At 39.8% G+C, this 17,336-nt stretch overlaps 1 protein-coding gene across 1 annotated transcript in view; it reads right to left on the bottom strand.

The window, feature by feature from the left end:
- Positions 1-590: 590 nt before the first annotated feature.
- LOC140245274 (myosin light chain kinase, smooth muscle-like) overlaps positions 591-17,336 on the bottom strand; it is a 172,134-nt gene continuing 155,388 nt past the window's right edge. The window contains exons 22-29 of the mRNA XM_072324857.1: positions 10,938-11,219; positions 10,154-10,504; positions 9,125-9,215; positions 8,533-8,736; positions 7,476-7,817; positions 6,651-6,803; positions 5,873-5,996; positions 591-1,872 (exon numbers count right to left, since the gene is read on the bottom strand). Of these exons, the coding sequence (XP_072180958.1) occupies positions 1,165-1,872; positions 5,873-5,996; positions 6,651-6,803; positions 7,476-7,817; positions 8,533-8,736; positions 9,125-9,215; positions 10,154-10,504; positions 10,938-11,219 (2,255 nt within the window). The 3' untranslated portion in view covers positions 591-1,164. The remainder of the gene's footprint in view (positions 1,873-5,872; positions 5,997-6,650; positions 6,804-7,475; positions 7,818-8,532; positions 8,737-9,124; positions 9,216-10,153; positions 10,505-10,937; positions 11,220-17,336) is intronic.

Consider the following 17,336-nt stretch of genomic DNA (forward strand, 5'->3'; position numbering starts at 1 on the left):
ATACAAAAGAGACACAACTTTTCTTTTTGTGCGTCGTGTTAATACATATCAAAAGTCTTCTTAGAAGCTCTGGATAAGACGCAATTTGCTTTTAGATGTGACTCGATATTCATTCGTTAGGAATGATATCAAAAAGCAAACATCTGGATGCAGATGTGGAAATACTCCGTTTTGTTGGTGGAAGCCATTATGTTATCGTTTCGTAAAACGCGATACCCAAAGGAACTAAAACAATCGTCTCGGATGCTGCGTCCGTGTTTTATCTTACATAACACTAGAAAACAATCCTAGTTACAATAAGCACAATCTTATATCTATACAAGCAGGCAAGTGCGTAGATTTTTACACACTTTGGCAGCTTAAGTCCATGTTCTATAAAACGATAATACAAAATATCGTAATGAATACACGTTTAAATAAGTTACCTCTGGTAATATAACATAAGTCTGAAATCTTAACCTGTGGTTTGATGTGGCTGAAAAGCCATTCACAGAAAAAAAAAAAGAACAGAACATTCCTTCGCATGTAGGATAGGTAAAAATAATGTCAAAAGTGTTTTGATGTAAATTTTGTTCTCATAAGAATAATAAAAGATGTGCCACATAGGTTCACCTTATTCTCCATCACGTAGACAACTGCTCCTTTTGACATCTCGCTCTGCTCCTATCGAGGTTGGGTTGACCAGTTGTAGATCTTTTCAAACTGGGCGAACCCCCTGGTGTCCAGTAGTGTACCTTTCAAGGGAAAATCGGACATTCCCCGCGCTGTTGAAGCTATTCAATCTTGTCTACTAAACAGCGTATTATTGCTGTGTACTTTGCTTCTGTGATTAGAAAAAAAAAATAAAATAATCGCCATAACAAAATTAGTTTCGGAAGCACCAATCATATCTGTCATCTTTGACTCGACTCTTGTGCACGTGGTCTGCAGAAGAGCCGCAAAGTCATAATCCATTTTGTCGGTATCTGGCTGTGTTCTCGCAGAGACGCAGTACGTAAATGTCATTGTTGTCAGCTTGACCGCAGTTATTGCTGTTTAAAGTCACAAAGGGCATAGCACAACAGACATTTGCCCACACTATTTCGTGTGTTATACTGATTTAACGTCCGTGCGCACATTAGATCTTCAAGGTTACATCTGCTGATAAAATGCCAAGACTAAACTCTAGAACCCATCCACCAGTAAGTCCGCCACACATGTCGCCTCTCCCTTGCTGTTGGTTGCCGTGATCGAATACTCCCCCTCATCGTCCTCCTGGATTCTCCTGATGATCAGCGAGCACAGGCCGCCGTCGTCGTAGTCGAAGATGAATCGAGCACTCTCCTCGATCTCGACGCCATCCTGGAACCACTTGATATCCGGTTCCGGGTCACCGGCCACGCAGCAGTCGAAGCGCGCGCTGTCTCCTTCGAAGACCTCGCAGTCAACCATCTCCTTTGTGAAGTGAGGCGCTCCAGGAATGTTCTGGTTCAAATCCTTCCTCAGACCATCAACCTCGTCTCCTTCGTCGTCAGCGCCGTCGCTCGCCGCTTCCTCGCTAACCTTTTTGTTGTCGTTTGCTGATCGGCTGTCATTTAATTTCACATCCTCTACTTTGGGTTGCGTGTTAAGCTTCACGCTATCCTCTCGCACGATAAGGTCGCTCTCGAGTTTAGTGTTTTCGGTCTTCGCCGTAGATGGCGCTGCAGAAGACTCGGTCTTTGTTTGGGTGTCGCTCTTGGGAGGCGTTGGAAGCGCCGCTTCACTTTCCACCTTCTCCTTCGGCGACGGAAGCGCCGGGGACTGGGCCTTGGTGTCAGCAGACTTTTTAGCGCTTCCGAAGAGCGAGAGTGACGCCATACGCCCGATGGCACGAACGGCTGTGGCAGTTTTCTGTGGAAATGAGATGGTGTTGATGACGATTAGTAATATTTAGAACCTGGCATTGATGATACATATCAGCATTAGTCTCATTCAATCGAGAAATGACTGAGCAGTGAAGTTCAGTTGCACTTGTTCTTCAAAGATACTCAGTACTTGGTTCACGCCACTCTGTATACTGACGAGTTTTTCTTTTCCTTAACCCTATTCTAACTGGGGGGGGGGGGGGTCAAATTGACCCCCCCCCCTTGACGTTTCGCGCCACGATTCTGCAACGCGCAAAGATTTTGCCGCGTCGTTTCTTGACTTTTTTCATTGAAGTCTTCCGCATATTTTGAGACCAAATTTGCGACGTCCGGGTACACCGTTCTGAAGTTACGTAATGTTATGCATATGCATGTCAACCCGAAAACAGCTCAAATTCATGATATCGTGTGCAAATTGAATGCAAATTGTGTTTTTTGGTTAAATTGATATAAATTAGATTATTTCAACTTTTAACCATTGAAATTAATCAATTCTAGTGTAGATAAGCCTGAAAAAGTGCCTACAACAAATTTTGGCAAAAAACAATAGAAAACAAAAGGTCGAAAAAACAATAAAATACATAAGAAATTAACAAAACAATAAAAAACAAAAGAAATTGATTTTGATTGTGCTATTTTTTTACATGAAAATTGTTTGATATGTCTTAAGGAATTCTGACACAAAAATTTAGCAATACTTCAGTCTTTTTAATGGAGTTATTGGTGAAAATATGATTTCATGCACAAATTTGCATAATTAATTTATTAAAAATAGAAAGGCAATATTTTTCTATTGTATGACCATGGAATCTTGTAGTTGACATCCAGCTCTATCTTCAGGCAAAATTTCGCGGCGATCGCGCGATCGGTGGCCGAGATCTGAAGGGGGGGGGGGGGGTCAAATTGACCCCCCTCAGTAAAAACTTGGTCTCAAATAGCCCAGTTAGAATAGGGTTAATAAATCAACATTAATTCAAATTAATGAAATATATGAATTCGCAATTCTTGTGGGTGTAATTTTTAATTTTAAACAGAACGCGAGTTTTTGCTTTCCTGTGTCAGTTCTGGGTTCTGCATTCACCAGTTGCACTCCAGGAAATTTCAGCAATTTATTCAAAATTATAAAAAAAAATAATGATAATTATGTTCAAATATGGAGTAAAAGCATTAGATATAACGAGCTTAGAAATGTTACATGAGTGACGTCATTGGGTCAATCAGAATATGAAATTCAAAATTATTATGGTAATAAACTGAAGCATCACTGCATATCAGGTATGAGTTAAAAAGGCCATGAGTTGTGCTTATCATACGTGACTAGCCATCTCATAAATGCCCGAAATACGTCAGTGGCTGATCTTTAAAGTGCTTCCTTATTTCCCGTCCTCTTTCCCCAAAAAACGTGGCTCTTACGAATTTATGATAGATTTATTTATTTTCTTTTATATGAAAGGATCGAAAGTTAACCTTGAATTCCAATGTTTTATTCGATCGAAATATGTCATATCAAAGCTTCAAATGTGAGAAGAGCTACAGTGCACTCCCGTTATAACGAACACGGTTATAACGAAATTCCGGTTACAACAAAGTAAAAATTCAGGCCGCAACATAATGGCTCTATTTTTTTTTTATTGTTTAATATTTTGTTCGGTTATAACGAAATTTCGATGTAATGTTTGAAAACTGCCGGTGTGGGTCCCGAGGACTTTGTGATAACGGGAGTCCACTGTATAAAGGTGCATTTTAAACGTTTATTTTAAAGTCTATAGATTTATCTTTCTCGAGGGTCTACGAGACATCAGTACGATGCGTGAAGATGGGCCGTGACGACCTAAAGTAATACACTGTTACGTCATGTCTCGAATGATGACATTGATTTGCACCCACGTGACTTTAACCAAGACATATTTATCATTCCTATCCCAGTGTCATAATGACATTACATGACATTGTATACTTTGAGAGACTCTTTAACCCGTTAGATTAACGGTGATTTTAATTGCGTGCATGTCCAGTTTACTAATACTGATAAATGAATAAATAATGATTGAGCAGGTTATCGATATGTGAAGCACAAAATTATGATTGAATTCAGCGACATACGATAATCATAATCGCATCTATGAATGATGTGTGAACACTTCAAACCTCAGTCTTGCATAAAAAATTCAATCACACTCTTAAAAGGAAAAGATTATAAACAAAAAAAAATTATAAAAAAAAAACTGTTAGTAGTAGGTCCTCTTCGCAGATGATATCAGATATGATATAACCCTCGAATATTAGTACCACGCCATTGGCTATATTGCGCCCCCAAAACACTGTTTTGAATTAAAAGCAAATATGTTGTTGGTGATTGTTAGTATTAGCACCGCACACAAGAAGTGAACACCGTATACCACACACGTACATCGTCCGTTGATTCTTCCACATCGGACGAGCTCGAATCTAACTCGTTTGATCCACTCTGCTTCAACAGAAAGACGTGAAAACGATTTCTACCCTTTAACTTTCAAAACTTGCAACACACATGAGCAACATTCATAACAAAAAGTTTATCACCCTTTAGCAAAAAGCTCTTTTTTAACTTTTTCTTTATCAAAACGGAAAGAAAGAAGACACCGTACAAAGAACAGGTAAACGAACAAACAACATGAAAGACAGGTACAATAATTAAGAAAATAGAGCAAGGTGAAACAAAAAAGTGTAAAGAAAAAAGAAAGAACGAAAAAGAAAGGAAATTATTCGTTGCCCCCTCTTCAATAACAACAGAAAAAAAAAAAACCACAAACATATTTCATGTCAAGTATTCTTCAGGATTAGACTTTCAAATTGGTAACCTATTCATGTGTTTTGTTCAAAGTTTATGCGGTAATTTTCTTGAATGTTGAAAGGGAAATATGCTGAGTTGCCATAAGAACCTTCCGATATCAATTGTAATAATAAGACAAAAAAGATACCCGACAAACATATTATATATCATACAGTCATATACAACTCATTTAGATCTGTTATAAACCCGTTTGAGGTATATACAAAGGTAAATAAGCATTGTAGTCAATAGGGAGTATAACTTGAGAGATATCTACACAGAGAGAGAAAAATGGCTAAAGAACATAAGAACAATCTTTTATATATATCAATATGGAAAACGAAATTCCCCAACCATCCCAAATTTTATCATCAACCCTTTTACATGACATGTAATGACTACCCAAGGAAAGGATGTCCACTAAATACACACATATACATACAATTATAACACAATGTTACAAACTTTGAGGGGAGATGGGGGGGGGGGGGGGAGGAGAGGGGAGGGAATGGGAAACAAGAGGGAGATTATACCAGACTATGACATAAAGGAAAATAGATCGCACAGTAATACGTATACAATGACAACTACCAATGAACGAAATTGAAGAAAAACAAATATTGACATGGAATTTTGAAGCAACCGAAGCGACAAAGGGGAAACTCATTTGAGAAAGAGAAAGGTACTCTTCCGAGATGTAAAAAAGCACAGCTTTTTATGCACCAATTCCCAATAAAGCAGCTTTAAAGAGAAAGCCATCTTGAAAGAAATCCACTTTAATGAGAGCAGTAAAAAAATACAAAGACCGCTGCAGCACTGGGTATGCAAAATTCACTATATTTCTTTTTATTTGTATAATCATTTCAAGTAGCACTCAAAGACGTTAGCATTATTTTGAGTATTAACATTGGTAATTCCTAGTAGTGCTGAACATGATTTACTTGATGACCTCCTGCATTTTAATTGATATGCGTTGTTTTTTGTTTTGTTTTGTTTTGTTTTTTGTTTTGTTTTGTTTTTTTGTTTTTGTTTTTTGTTTTTTGGTTTTTTTTTTCTTTGAGGGGGGAGGGGGGGTTTACACCACCCTCAAAACTGGGTAAATCCATTTCTTCATGGAAAAAACAACAACCCTGATTGGTTTAGGAATAATAATTATTCTATGTATGAAACGTACCTGCCATCTTCTCCTCGCCACGAAGTTCTTGAGCTTGGCGGTGCTAATCTTGTTACTCTTGAGGTCGCTGGAGTCATTTCGCAGCCACTTGTGTTCCAGACACCCATCGGCTGTCATCCTTTCCCTGAAACCATGGATACGGAGAAATTCTCCAGTCTACTGCAGTACATATTCCGATTTTTTTTTCAATTATCGAACTGCAAACTATAGGGACAAGCAATACCAAGCGACTACAAAAGAAGCTTACTAATAGTATTGACCCCACCCCTCCCCAGAAAACAAAACAAAACAGAACACCCCAAGGTAGTGGCATTTATTGGAAGTATAAATTATTGCGCTTAAGTTCAAAGGAAGGACTGCAGAGTATTTGAGAAGGTATGTTTGGGAAATAATTAAGGGTTACATATTTGTAGTTTGAAGAGGAATACGAGACTAGGTTGAAGAGGTATCCATCTTCTCGTTCTCTTTCCCCAAAAGTAACCGAAAATGATCGATGTTTCCTCTTTTTAATAACTTGAAATTACTCTTGAAACCGAGCAATATTATCAATTAAGTCTAAACCTTCGATGTAATGAATTGAAACCAAGCTTTAACCGTGAGTATCATTGCGTTTTGAAGTTAAGAAAATAAGATACAGGTTGTATAAAAGCGTTACAATAAGTGTTATGCATCACGAGCGGACCCTACCACTAAAATTGCAATATGACATATAACATTAAAACCAGCTCGAGAGAGAGAGAGAAATAAATCTAAACAAATAATGGATTTGCGGACTAACTCTTTCTTCTGGATGAGGAGACCGTCGATGAAGCTCTTTGCGTCCTCGGAGATGGCGTCGAAGGCCTCGTCCTCGAAGTCCCACTCGGCCAGGGTCACGTTGTTCAGCGTCTCGGCGTCGTTGTCACCCATGAAAGGAGACAAGCCGCTCAACCTGGGAGACGGAAGGCGGACGAAACGATAATAATTTAGCTTCACAATGCTACATTCATGAGCGATTACTAGTTCTTTACCATCTATACATGTGTATGTCCAAATAATAGACCTTTTTGATGATAAAGACATTATCGCTCAAACGTAGCTACACAGTGAGTTGGAGGTAGCTGAATTGAGTATTGTACCCATACCACAACACTCTATATCAAACTGGAGAAGTAGACACTCGGTAAAAGTAGGACATACTATATGTTCTGATAGGTTGCTATCCGTGACTTAATCGGCTCAAAACTACCATAAAACATGTGAAGAGATCACAAGATTTCAAATTAACACTCTTCACATGGTTTACAGACTCATACAGTGCACTCCCGTTATAACGAACACGGTTAACGAAATTCCGGTTACAACAAAATAAGAATTCAGGCCGCAACATTATCGACTCTTCGTTTTTGTTTTTGTTTGTTTTTTTTTTTTTAATTGTTTATTCGTTTGGTTATAACGAAATTTCGATGCACTGTATAGCGAAAGAAAACTGTCGGTCCCGAGGACTTCGTTATAACTGGGGTCCATTTTACTCCCTTTATCATTAACCTTCTTTATTAAGTGAAAAAAAAAATCATTTAAGATCAATAGATGAATAAATAAGCCCTTTTGGGCGGGCACTCACAGAATGTAACAGATGACCCCGACGCTCCACATGTCCGTGGTGAAGCCGATGGCGTCGTAGTTGATCACTTCCGGGGCGACGAACTCCGGCGTGCCGAACATGACCTTGGTGCTCTCGCGGGGGTTGAACGCCCTCGCGAGGCCGAAGTCGATCAGTTTGATACGGCTGCCCGTCTTGTCGACACAGAGGATGTTCTCGGGCTTGAGGTCCAGATGGAGAATGTTCTGCTGGTGCATGTGACGCACGCCATTACAGATCTGACGCATGAACTTGATGACGTCACATTCGGTCAAGCAAAAGTCGTCGTCGATGACCCGCTCGAACAGCTCTCCGCCGTTCACACTGCGCCACACACACACAGAAGGAAGAGAGAGGCATAAATACAGGTCACACTGTAAATTTTATACACCTGAAACCTTAATAATTCGTAAACGGGATAAAAAAAAAGAAAAAAAAAAAGATCGGCTAAACAGGTCACGTGCAGAAGGCGTACAATTATTGTTTGATGCAATAACTTTCGTTATCCTGACATTTTGGATATTACAGAATTTTTCTGTTCACATGCACATTAAGCTCATCACTTCCTCTGAATTAGACTTCAATTCTAGCCGTTTGTAAATAAATATGCCTATCATTTTTTTTTTTTCATATTTATGATTTCAATATTGGCCCTGGAGGACGTAGACTTTTGAGCTTTTCATTTCATTGTTTCCTCTGCAGTGTATACACAAACACAGGTAAACTGACAAACACTCCCTGTGACATGTGCAGTCGCAGAGACATTTGACACATACACCGACACAAAAAGAGGCACACACAAGCATGGACATACAAACACAGACATATACACACTGCCATAAACATTGTACACTCAAACACAAGCACACACAAACATGGACATACATACAGAGACACGTACACACTGCCATAAACATTGTAGACACAAAAAGAGGCACACACAAACATGGACATACACACAAAGACACATATTGCAGACATACACACACATAGACGCTCGGGGACATACACACACGGGTATTATTTAGGTCCTACTCACATCTCCAGCACCATGATCATCTGCTTGGGTGACTCGAAGGCGTCGAGGCATTGCAGGAGCTTGGCGTGATGGAGTTTGTTCATCACCTCGATCTCGTTCCTCACAGCTTCCTTCTCGCTAGCCTTGATGGTCTTGATCATCTTAGCGGCGTACTCCCTACCGGTCACCTTGTCCACGCACTTGTGTACCGTGCCGAATCGACCCCTGGCAATGCATCGAAAATTTATGGGTCAGCTCATCCTATCTAACTCCAAAATACACCTGTTTCATAATTATATTTGAATGTATGGACATATTCACCCCTCCCCCTCCCCTGCATGACCTGGTAATGAACCTCTATATTATGATATAAGCAGGCTTGTTAACTGTATTTAACTCTCTATATATTCTTTCCCTCATCTTAGGACTTTGTAGCAAGCTATTGCATCCACCTGTATACTCAACAGATTTCTACACCAGCAATATATTTTGCATGCATTTATTTGTTGCCATGACAGGCAAGGCCAGGGGAAAAGTCAAGGGCAAGCGCCGGGATTGTCAGAAACAGGCTTTATTAGACAAGTTTGTATAAACTTTGGATCTCAGAACTTACTTTCCGAGGATTTCCTTGATGGCGTACTTCTCTGAGAACTCTTTGTCGGGTTTGATGGTCACGTGACGGAACTCGACGTGCTCTGCATCTTCTACAAAAGAGAACGAAATCAAACGAAACAAAACATGACAAATTACTATAATTTCCTTTGTCTATGATATGTCGGTTGGCAGTTAAAAGTCAACAAAACACCTTTAACAGCGCAGTTTTAGCATGTATGCCAACGCTTTCGTGATTATGTACCATGAACTTCCAATCACAGACAAAAACTCGCGTGCTTTAGATCTGCGACGCCAACTGTAAGAAGACGCTATTTAGGCAAAAAAAAAAATGGCGTTCTGCACAATGGTGAGAGACAGCCGTTTCCCGGCTGGGGTCTGTGTCGTCTTCGCGTTCGCGTCGCCTATCTAAAGCTCGCTACTATCATCGCATAGGACGGTAATAGATAAGCATGGTTTGTGTGGGGATGGGTGCATGATGAAATTCGACAACTCTTTGCCAGTCTCCGACTTGCTAAAGGCAAATACTGAGAAACGATGACATTGCCCGTGGCGATAAATCTTCACGCGACAATTTCAAGTCTGTATACTTAGACTAACCAGACGCTCACGCGTCAACACCCATGCGACGTATCGGGCTATGCCCACAAAAAAAGTGTGCTAATGTACTATGCTGATGCTTTAAAGTTCATTACCAGTAGGTGTATATCACAATCTGAGGTATGATAATGAATAAAGACACGTACGATGTATATCCTCAACTGACCATTGTACAGACTAAAACATATCATTCATTATGACACTAGTATTTTATACTATCAACAACAAAGTTTGTGATGAAACCTGACATTACATTTCAATCACATATCTAATTTTGAATCTATCTTCACCCCTTCATTTCAATATGAACTTTTCTTATTTTCAAAATTTATCAAAGGCACTCCGCCATAGCTCCATGATTGTGTTTCTCTCACTTCTTTCTTCTATATATTATATCTTAACCAGCAGAGAAAAACAGTGGTTGGCTTACGATCGGAGTCAGACTCGGATTTCGCCGGTTCCGCTTTACTCTTCTGCTCCTTCACAACCGTCAGTATCTCGTCGGATTCCTGGCCCGCGTCGCTAATCCCAAACTCGTTCTCCGAGCTGATCCGGAAGAGATACTTTGTTTCCGGTTTCAGATCCTCCAGACAGTGGGAGGTGTTGGAGACGGTGGCCATGCGTCGCCATCCCTCGGGCCCGTCCCCAGCGGTACGCATCTCGATGACGTACCCGGTGATTCGGCTGCCCCCGTCGTAGCTGGAGCCGGTCCATGAGAGAGTGAGTGACTCGCGAGTAACGTGTGAAGCGATCGGCTTGCCCACTGGCGGGTCGGGTTTGTCTGGAATCGAACGCAGGGCCAAAATTGCATCATATCGCTGCTAACACCACTGTCAAGTTCAATATTGATCTGTGCTGGTGACCCCTAGTGAAATTCATTCATTCAAGCGTATGGCACAATGTGCCTGGTTGATACCGTTTGCTGCCCATTGCTAGTCACAGTGGGAGAACCACGACCGGCTAAATCCAGGGTGTTTCATGTGAAGAGAGAATGTGCATACATTTATATTTTTACCATTACAGATAGGTGCTATAATGTATTAATATTACGAAATGAGACAAATCTTTGCTGAAGTCGAACACCACCCCCCCCCCCCCCCAAGAAAAGTCAGCATCACCACCAACACAACCATCACCACCACCGCCACCACCAACAAAACAACAACAACAACAAACAAACAAACACAAAATGCCGGCTTGGTCTGTCGTCTCACCTAGTACGCTGACGTTGATGGTAGCCTCATCGGAGCCGAGTTCGTTCTCCACCAGCAGGGTGTAGCGGCCGGCGTCGGCGTGCGTGGCCTTGCCGACGATCAGCGTCGTGCTCGTCTCGGTCTCGTCGACCTCGATCCTGTCGTCCTCCTTGATGGTCTTGCGGTTCTTGCTCCACACCACGACATCCGGCTCGGGGATGGCCACAAAGTTGCAGGTGATGGTCAGATCCTTGCCGGCCATCGCCTGGACGGAGCGAGGGGCATCCTTGATGCTGGCAGGAGCTGTAGATGACGTCATAATGAGACATTTCCGATTACAGTCATTTACAGTACAGCTGTATTTCGTTTTCATTATACAACGTACTTCATTTATTTCCACCAATGAGGTAAAAGAGTAAATGTACAAGCAAACAATACACAAGACAGTATAATTGTATCATATATTTACGCCAACAAAAAAAAAAGCAAAAAGAAAACAATATAGCATTCTGTGTCGGCTGCTGTTCAACGACCTGTAAAGTGGGATTGAAATTATAAATATTTTATTTCGTGAAATGCCAACTAGAATTTTTTTTCAAAGTAGAGAAGTACGGCAATATTTGAGATAAACTTCCGGACATAAAAAAATATTGTATTTTTTTTTACCCTTTGTGTGCAAGGGACTTCACACGACGATGTGGGATTTCTCTATGTGTCAATCGGCACTCAAAGGGTTAATTTTCCAGGACGGCTAGTGATTTTGACGTAACAATGCCAATCTGTACATGACAATGGCCTCGCGCTTCGGCGGCACCGCCCGCAAACAGATCGAGAAGTTTTTGGGGAAGTTTCGCGGGAAGTTTGTGGTCACACTGGCAAAACTTCGAGATCTTAAAGATCGCGATCTTAAACTTCGCGATCTTTTGCCAGTCTGACCGAGCCTTATGACTCTATAAGGTCATGATTTGTACATAGTAAATATGAATACTGAGTATTTAAGTATCCTTAAATACTACCATTTTGGCCTGATTATTGACTTCGCATATGTTTAACATGATACAGTAACAGCCCAATTTGCAAGTCATAAGAATATAGAAAGTTCATGCCATCAGAGATATATAATTACAATTTTGAGTGATTGATTCATAAACGACAGACATAATTCACTGAAATCATACGACTGATAAACTTGATGTACATGTTTATGATTATTTTAACGTTGTAAATATGTGATATCAAATTTCATCGGTTTATGTTTTGGCAAAGGATAGGCAGTGCGTAAGGAACCAGACCGATGGTTTTACGAACCCGTAAACATGCCCTCTTATTACATGCACTAATACGCTCCACTTTAAATGTCATGGGGAGTACAGAATAGGATTATGCGGCAGACCGTTCGAGATTACCGCCTCCCTTTTGAGGTTTGTTCTTGTCTGCGTCGTGACATTTCAGAACACAAACTGGTTTGGCATAATAATATTAGACTTGATGATACCCTTGGTCTATTCTAAGGAGGTAACCCTTATTTGTTTGAACATCTTTTATGTCCCAAACAAAACAAAAAAAAATCGACCTCATTTTAGCTGCGACTGGTGAATTTTGCAAAAGGTATACTATATAGGTCAAGCAAAACATCTTCATTGTGAGTAATGTGATAATATTTATACAGTATTACGTAATTACGAAGACACGCATCCTATATTCCTTTCCCTTGGATTTCATCAGTAATGACCCAATATCTGTCTGAGTGCCATACTTTAAAAAAAAAAAGCATTGTGGGGTTTGTCGACCAAAACCGACCGTTAGCTCCGGACTAGTACTTAATTGCAACGTTATTTCTACAGAGGTGCATTTGACGAGCTTTATTTTTTAATTAAAGATAATAAAAAGTTTTGGTACCTCAAAAGTGTCCTTGAATTTCCTTGTCTTAGTTTGTGCTTCAGGTTAAAGTACCTTTCATATAACTAACACTGTGAGACTTACTCGCCCCAAAGTGCTCTCATGTCTTAGTAATCATGCAATTAACTGCGATCAGCAGCCCCATACGCATAGCGACCAGCAGTCCCATACGCATAGCGTAATCGGGCTTCTCATTGTAGCATTCAGGATCATGACAGATTTAGTATCGCAGGGTAAATGTCAACTTAAAATCCCATAAATTCTTCAATTTGAAGACTTACCAATTAACTTGAAGTATTGAAAACAGGCTTCGGGCAACGTTTGGTTCTGCCTATAGTCCCTTTCTGTTCGAATTGATGACTGAATATGACTCGGTCGACAGGACCTTAGGAGAGCTACATACAGTACACTGAATACTACAGCCAGTGCATGCGAACACATCACATGCACACAAATTTCAAATCCATGAACGGATAAGATGTTTGTGTGCGCATGCGCTGGCCATGGTATCCAGTGTATGTAGCTCTCCCAAGGTCCTCTCGACCGAGTCACATTCAGTCATCAATTCGAACAGAAAGGGACTATTGGCAGAACCAAACGTTGTTCGAAGCCTGTTTTCAATACTTCAACTTAATTGGTAAGTCTTCAAATCGAAGAAATTTTTGGATTTTAAGTTGACATTTACCCGCGATACTAATTCTGTCATGATCCTGAATGCTACAATGCGAAGCCCCATTACGCTATGATGCGTATGGGGCTGCTGGTCGCAGTTAGCTATGCGTACAATGGGCTGCACGCTGCTGGTCGCAGTCAGTGGTTTCGTACAATATTTATCGACGCTGGACAGCGTCGGCTCTGGTACGAAACCATTATTGCATGATTACTAAGACATGAGAGCACTTTGGGGCGAGTAATTCTCACAGACAACGTACTTTAACCTGAAACACAAACCAAGACAAGGAAATTCAGGGAAGCTTTTGAGGTACCAAAACTTTTTATTATCTTTAACCCCTCGTCATTGACCACATTTATGCTAATTAGTGAGGAATACCACGGAAACAAGTTAATCAGACGTACCCCTGGACCTTACATTTGGAAACAATATGTAGAACGGCGTTGTGCATGGGCTTAAAATCCAATCACGCCTTGTATACAGAGCTTTACAAACAGGCGAAGTGTAGACGTATTTACTGTCGCGATTACAACGGTGATAATGTACACTTAACGTATGTACGCTGTGGTGTCCCCTTGTTTGTTAAACTGGCAACAATAAAATCGTGACAGGTTGATTTTTTTCTTCTTCTTTTTTTGCTAGTGTAGAGCGTTAACACAAAACACCGATGGGTCAACGTACTAGGTAGATGAACTCACCACATACAAAACTGATAATACCACATAACGTAAATATTGTGTGATTTGGATGCGATTCAAACATTCATTGTTAGATTGCTGGTTTGTGGCAAATTCTTTACAAAGATGCATGTGCTGTACATTTCCCGTACCGATTGTCACATGAACTTTAATTTAACCTATTATAGTTGGTTTTCAGCTGACAGAATTTGTTCCCATTTGACTTCTTACGACGTTGTAATTCACATGAATATTTCATATCACCTAACCATTATAAATCAATGTCTTGTTAGAACGGCACATGATTTTGATATTTCTGAACATGTTTCATATCTTTCACAAAGCAATGCAAGTACATGTATACATCTAAGTAGGGCCTACCCACTGTCTTAATTTTTTTTTTCATTTTAATTTCTGTGGTCATATATATTTTGCTTCCATGCCGAAATTATGATTATTCAATAGAATATTCATTCACATCTATTTTGCTGTCCTAAATCTTTTAAGTGATATCATTCTTCCCCTTTGCGAAATGCACTTTGTGTTGTGTTGTTGTTGTTGTTGAGTAAAAGAGAGATAGACAGACTGAAAAAAGAGAGAAGTATACAAATATATTATGCAATCTGAATCTGCTCATATTATGTATGCGTGAATATTTCTTTGAGAGATAGACAGAAAGAGAAGAAAGAGACAGCTATGTAGATAGACAGACAGAAAGAACAGACAGACGACTCGTACCAATCGCTCGATCGATAGACAAAGACAGAAGTATCGGTATATAGAAAGACATGATGAGAGAGGGAGATAAGGAGAGAGGGAGTAAGAAAGAGAAGAAGAAGAAGAAGAAGAAGAAGAAGAAGAAGAAGAAGAAGAAGAAGAAGAAGAAGAAGAAGAAGAGATAGAAATGAAAGATGATGTACTTTTCTGACAGGGGTTACTTTGCTCCCGACAGACCAACTAATCTTCTCGGCAAATTAACCGCAAATGGAATCAAAAACTGTTTTACATGCCTAAGTCCCAACACGAGCGAAACTCCTCGCGGTAAACATGACATCATCAAAAAACAATGAAATCAAGACGCAAGGGGAGTTGACATGAGGGAGGAAAAGACCACAGAGTTAGAGGATTTCTATGGACATAATACTGGATTGACATTCACTTGTCATTCACTGTCTTCATGTGAGCTTCATCTTTTCTTCTCGCCGATCTATTATTTCCAGTTTAAGACTTTTTCTCATGCAAGTTTTATTCCAGTTTGCAATGGATTTGCAACGCCGCCTGTAACGAGAATTTTATATCAATCTTCCCAAACTGTATACTCAAATTCTAAACATCTTAAAACGTCTTTTTCACTTCTAGGTAAAACTCGTACACTACTGAAGTCAAGGTGTTGCAGATACATATACAATTGCACCTATTCCCATCCTACTATGGTCTACTTCAACCGTTGTTTTCTTTCTAAAACAAGACACAAGATGTATACACTGTCAGATGGACATCTGAATGGTGGTAGATGTGTTTTTACCGATAATAATCTTTATGACTGGTTGTAGAACACACGCAAAGCAGAGAGGCCTACATTTTTCTTTTTACCAGGTGCATATTTGTTCTGCGATAACATCAACACAAAAACATGCATGGCGGGTGGGGAGATTTTGTCTACCTGAAATTCTTGGATTAAGGAGCTGCCATACGCTACATTATGACAGCATCTTGGGCCATTGTGTTGTTCTGCTTTCTTAATTATACAAGTATGATATGATATGATATGATATGATATATGATATGATATGATATGATATAGCTGGAATTTTAACTAGAAGGTGATGGTCAGTGAATGAAACTTACTGATGTGACAAATATTTTGAATGCATGCATCTATCACGAACCGTCTTGAAAAGACATCTCTGGTATTTGAGGAAAATTAAAATTTCGAACAATAATCTAAGCACTCATTGTAAAGAGTAAAAGTGAAGACAGTTTACACTTGTATATCTTAAATCTACCACGTGCTTTCATGAATGCGACTAACATATTGGTGTGACATTTCATGGGATTTGGGGAAGGCGTTTGCCGAAGACAGCCACTATCCTAAAATAGATGCCTTAGACGTCGGATTTTAATAGGATCACAGGCCTTGCCTTCTTCTTCACAGACAGAACCGTGCATGAACAATAAGGACCTTTAAACATGGCCGCAGAATACAGTAATGTATGACCTAACCTAAAGGATCCTCAATGGCAATCATAACTTTAAAATGGCACGTATTTTTCAAACCATGCAATACGTTGTATACATATAACTGGAATAGGACACTATAGTCTTGAAATCTTGATGGGCGCGTATTACGCAATGTGTATAAAAATGCCTGACACTGGCCTATCAAGAAATGGACATAAAAATACTGTTTTCAATTCTTAAAACAAAAAAACCAAAAAAAAAAAAATAAACATTCCAACACAATGTATTGATTTGATAACATTATATTATATACTTCATACTTCACAGTTGTTGTTAGTATTAATGGTGTAACACAAACACGCCTCTCTATATCATAAACATACCCGCGATTGATGATTATACGACTGCGAACTTCAGACGATTTAATGATATCAAGTCTTAAATTAACTTGCCCAAGCTAGAGAGACATCATTTCCCAACGTCCATACGAACGTTTGATGTCATCAAAATGCAAGATGTTGCAATCCCCCCCCCCCCCGGACATGAATATACAGGCGAAACTGGAGTTCATTGAGGCTAGTGAAATTACAGTGACATCTACAATCAATTTGTTAGTTTCCATTGAGTGTAATCAATCAAGAAGATGATCACTACGACATTTCTAACTGATCACTGGTTTCATTTTCTGCTTGGCTATTGTATAGGCAAGCGAAGGAAGTACTTTTGATACGTAACAGTTGGTTGCATTATAGTCGCACGAACATTCATATTAAATATTCACATGCTATTAGAATTTGCTTGCATCGTTTCAGCTGTAAACGGGTCGAGTTATACATTATGTAGGACTCTGATGTGATGATATTGAATGCTTACTGCCTCGCAGAAAGAAAGTCTCTAGTCTGATTGTATATATAGCGTGACTAACATTACGCAACCACCGTCACTTGCATCATAAAAGCGCTCTTCATTCCGAATTACTGAAGGATTGCA

The sequence above is a fragment of the Diadema setosum genome, chromosome 22 (assembly GCF_964275005.1).
Source record: "Diadema setosum chromosome 22, eeDiaSeto1, whole genome shotgun sequence".
Taxonomy (NCBI): domain Eukaryota; kingdom Metazoa; phylum Echinodermata; class Echinoidea; order Diadematoida; family Diadematidae; genus Diadema; species Diadema setosum.